This window comes from Neodiprion fabricii, chromosome 5 (genome assembly GCF_021155785.1).
Source record: "Neodiprion fabricii isolate iyNeoFabr1 chromosome 5, iyNeoFabr1.1, whole genome shotgun sequence".
NCBI lineage: Eukaryota > Metazoa > Arthropoda > Insecta > Hymenoptera > Diprionidae > Neodiprion > Neodiprion fabricii.
The window spans coordinates 34420968-34426109 of record NC_060243.1 but is presented as its reverse complement, the minus strand read 5'-3'; the positions used below and the strand labels follow the sequence as shown (position 1 = coordinate 34426109).

Here is a 5142-nt window from a genome sequence, read left to right as displayed (position 1 = left end):
TTGTGACATTGACTGACCAAAAGGTTGATGAAATTCGGTTTATTCCAATACAAAATATTGTTAAATTCATATTCACCGTAAAAAGTTTTATAGTTCGAATCACGTGGGTTAAATTCATGATACTTTATTTTTCTTGTGGAGTTGTCGAGCTGCTTTTTGTTGAAATATACTTAAAAAAAGAATATTTGTGGCTAGCTGGGCAGCTCTTGAGTCGGGGCCCCATTGCAACGGGATTTGTTGCGTTGGCATAACTACGCTACCGCAGTCGACCTAAAAATGGAATTAAATAATAAATATTTGGAAAGAGTTTCGTGATCGAAATGTGACTCGTGTTTGCGCAAATGTTGTTCCGAGCTCCCGGAAAATCCACCGTCAATAAACCTTTGTCTATTTGTATGGGAATGCAAATGATTTTCAGATTTTCGACAATAGCTCGAGGACGCTGTGGACGTCATGCTGTGTCGGAAGTAGCGCACATCGACCTGCTAACTGTGGACCGTGATAGAAATATTTTTGTACATTTTTGTTCAAGCATGTGCCAGACGAATCCTCTGTAACATTATTCACACAAATGCAAGTGCTGATCGTTCGGCGAACAAACAGTTCTACAAAATTAATGTAACACACGCGCATGCGGGAGAAATTCTGAAAACTGCAGTCTAGTGGTAAATTAATATTCTTCGTAGAGTATGTTTTTGCGAATTAATTTCATCCGTAAGAAAACATCGAAACAAGTATGCGTAGAGGATTTAGTTTTGAACTTATTTCAATCTCCTTAACAATCGGCAATCGTATTTGAAAAATCTGTGCGACAAACAACTCAATTATACCAGTCAACCGTATTTTCTTATCTAACAAAGCTCAGCTGATACCCTTTGGCTCCTCGCAACGTTGAATTTCTATTTCCATCTCCGTACATTAAATCGCATAATATCGTACATTCTATCGCATTATAGCAATTTTGATGCAAACAATTTACAATCTCCTTATTAATACCTCCCCCAATACGCTACTCTGGAATTGACTTCATGCATCTCAAATATTTGACACGTGCAGAGTTAATCGAAACGTGATGTCCATTATAATTCTTTTGTTATTCTATCAGCTGCCTGACACACGATTATTACCCGGAAAGAGCTTGGCAGTTTTGAAATGGTTTTCCCCGGGGAGGATTGTACTCTTATTAGTACGGTGAATTGCAGCGCATAAATTATGTAAATAATCTCTCGGTATAACCGAGAAAAGGAGAAAAGAGACACGTTTGTTTTTCTTCAAGAGCTGCAGTTGATAAAATCTAGAAAAAAAATCAAGACTCATTAACATCTGACGACTTTTGTGTCAAAATATCACATGTTATTCTTTTGAAACGGTTGTTATACAACGCAGAGTAATCGTTTCAATTGTTACAACTTAAACTTATTTTACATTTCAATTTTGTTCACCTTTTTCACATTTCGAAGGAACGTTACGCGGTCAATCAATTCATCGATCGCATTCAATGTTTGGTTTTTATTTTTGGCCTAGAATAATTGTTATCACTGTATTAAAATATGCAGTTGCTGTGCGAAACGAATGATGACAAAGTAAAACAAAACAAAACAACCAGACGTTATTTCACAGCCGCAATTGACGCGGGTAAAACCGGAAATGTTGATAGGAAGAATGTATTTGTGTAATGTATATAACGTATACATTATACACCATTGCAATCCCTACCTTGAGAAAGGTGATTGCTGTTTTATTAATGCGAATGGTTTAAATGTGTAATCGTGTGATGCAGCAATAAATTGCACGAGAATCAGTATCTGTGATTAATATTATAATCGGTGTTTTTTTACGCGTCTTGACGGTAGAACCTGAGAAAGCCTCAAATATTGAGACTGTTATAATGTACGCAGGATGGTTTCTTAGTTTAGTTTATTCGTAATCTTCGTGATATACTCCCGCTCCATCAATATACCGATTGCGTAATCATTGGGTATGATACGTAGTACACAATATTGATGATCATGGTTTATTATATCCTAAGAACATAAGCATGCACACGCAGAGAGATGGAGAGAGAGAAATAGAGAGAGGAGAACCAGATTCTGTGATGCGAGGAATGTATCAGGTATATTTGTAAACAGTTTTGAAGCTCGATAGTAATTATGAGCATACCTTCGTGGTGGGGGAAACAGGCTCGTATTGTGCTTTCGTCACGGATCTTTTAAGAATTTTGGAGGAAGTTGCGACAAAGTTCCCCGTGCCGTGAAAGGTTAGGTGGGATGGTTTATGGGAATCTCGCGACGGTGGGAGAATCCTGTCGGCGGACAATTCATACATATATATTCCCAGTCGAACCGTTCACCACAGGCAGAACGTTTCAACCGCCGTACACAGCACATCTCTCCCTGAAACGTTATTGTTAACACCGTGAATATGGTAAGTCATTTTACACAATCTAATTGCTTTTCTGATAGCAAATGACAGGACAAGCGAAGCATATTGCCTAACACACGAAAATAATAAATCTATGAAATTTCCTATACCTCGCTAATCAAGCCGCACAGCTAGTTTAATCTTATTGAACACATTGCAGTAGTCATTTATTAATCGTACGAACAGAAAACAAGTGACACATTTTTATGTTCACATTTGATGTGTTTAAAATGGAATGATCATTGATGTGTTTAAAACATATGGGTCGTAGAATCTAAATCGAAAGTTATAAGAAGTGAGAAGACTGTGCCATTGATAATGAAAACAAATATAAAAAAACGTCCTTGTCAAGGAATAGAAAAAAATCTGAGAACATTCGAATAACAGATGTTAGAATATCGTGAGAATTTGAGAAAAGGTGTTACGACTGGAACGTTCAAAATGATCAACCTTTGGTGTTTCTAATCTTATTTCATTGTTTTTGGGCTTGTCTTTCTGACTGCCCAGAACCTTAAAAATTCTCAGGAAAACGTACACGAAATTTTACATGATATAACCCGCAAATACGAACGTTGACGAATATCTGTTGTACCTTATTTACACAAACCTATTTTCGTCGAGCCATTTGTGAAATTTTATTCAAGGAGTCTCTATAGAGATCTGTATATTAAACAAAATACGGCCAAAATCATTAAAATCGAATGAAAACACTAGGACATAATCATTTTTAGTAATGTTTTTCCGTATCGTAGCTCACAGAAATCAAAACTCTTTTTTCAAGTTCCGACCTTTTGAGAGGGGCCCTTCTCAGAATTGTGAAATATATATTTATTTAAAATCAAATTAACTTTTAATGTAATCTGAACGTCGATGCGAGAAAAACTACAATCACTTAATATACTTACATCAGACATAACTAAAAATTAATTCGGGAAAAAACACGGCCTTCGAAATCAATTCATATCCAGGGAAGAATAGTAATCATTTTTATCGTTCTCATTATAAAACCGTTTCTCAAATTGTTACTACCAAATTAGCTTGTGCTATTGGAATTTACTCAGATTAGTTTTGGATTACATGATGAGGATGTTGTTTCATTCGTGTTCACCATCATGACAAATGACTCTGCTGGAGATTTTTCAAGCTATTTTTCCTCATCTCCTATCTTCAGCATCAAACGGTAGTGCCCGTTTATCCTGAATTCCATAGGAGAGTCGCGTACATAGAACACAAAGTTTAACGGATGTTAATTTTTAATTACAGATTAAGTACGCCGTCCTTTTCTCCATGTGCATCGTCATGGGACAATCCCAGCGGCCTTTTTACGCCGGAGGCCGGCCGTACCCAGAGGTACTGCCCAGGTTTCGGAACAATGAAACCAGCACCACGAGTTCGACCACGTCGACCACATCAACCCTAGCTGACGTTACCCTGGTTAACCGAGTCGGAGAAAATACAGGATCAACCACCGTTGTTCCTGTGGACAACGCACCGACAAAATCGAATCCCGCGTCACCAGCATCGTCCTCGACGCAGAACCCCCTACTCCAGGCTCTTGGATTTGGGGAAACTGCGAAGAAAGTCGAGAGCTGGCCAGCAGAGCTGCAACCCTTCTGGTGGGTGAACCGACAGCAAATCGCTGAGCACCTCAACCCGGTCCATGGTCAGCAAAACGTCGTCCAACCCGGAGTCGCATCGCGTGGATCTTTTTTCGGCGGATAACTGTGATCGCGCTTTTGAATCTGCGAAATTGACTATGAAATTTCACGACGCGAATATTTTTTCTTTGTTTTTTTACTCTACCTCTCTATTTTCGGCTGACTCGTAGTCCCAGAACTCCTCGTGTTTCAGGGGTTGTGAGAATTGGCAAACAGTGCTACCGCGTAGCGGGAAGAGTGTGATACAGACTGATGGACCGCCAGTGAATTGTATGGAAAAAAGCGCGGGTGCGCGTGATGCTCGCGATAACTACCCAGTTTCACCATTCCTATTTTTCTCTTCGAATTCTTATCCTAACACACTTGGTACTGTTGTTAACCTTGGACACTAGAATGACCATTTTGTTGTAAACATTTAACGCACCGCTTGGTCAAACTTATTTCTTTAGTGCGTTGCCTGTTTGTACGAAAATGAATGTCGTGAATTATTAGTGATACTCCTGATACATAAAAATCGGTATTGAGATTCCTTTATTGTTTCACTTGTTCCCATCGCCTGATTTTACAAAGAGTGAATAAGTCAGAGCCTTTCATCTTACGTATGACCAAATTGAGTTGAAGCAATGAAATTTTTAATTCTGTTAACTGCCAGTGGTATCAACTCATCACGGTATTAATTCATTGCGTTCAAGAATAAGGTTTTAGTTTATAATAAATTTAGTGATTTTTACTACCTTCGTTTACTGTACTGATAATAGCAGTTAGCAACTAGTAAATGTATGCAAATAAATCTCGAAAAATTCTTGTCAAAACTTATTCCACTGTACCAACTATTTATGATGTTATGACATTGAACAGCATTGACATCAGGTCTATGAAACACTATCATGCTGGATATGAAAATCTCTTTTGAGAATAATGATAATTTTTGGATGAATAACATACATGCCTCCCGTGTGCATGTGCAATTTGTTACATAGACTTCTATTGGATAAGACTACGAAAAGACGAACAATACTTACATAGAGAGTAATGTCCATCCAATCGTTTACAGATAACACCA

At 38.0% G+C, this 5142-nt stretch overlaps 1 protein-coding gene across 1 annotated transcript; it reads left to right on the top strand.

Moving 5' to 3' along the window:
* The first annotated feature begins 2165 nt into the window (after positions 1-2165).
* LOC124182576 lies at positions 2166-4895 on the top strand. Its single transcript, XM_046570030.1, has 2 exons — positions 2166-2424; positions 3685-4895. Exons 1-2 carry the CDS (start codon positions 2422-2424, stop codon positions 4141-4143), a joined length of 462 nt encoding a protein of 153 aa, XP_046425986.1. The 5' UTR covers positions 2166-2421; the 3' UTR covers positions 4144-4895.
* The last annotated feature ends 247 nt before the right edge of the window (positions 4896-5142 follow it).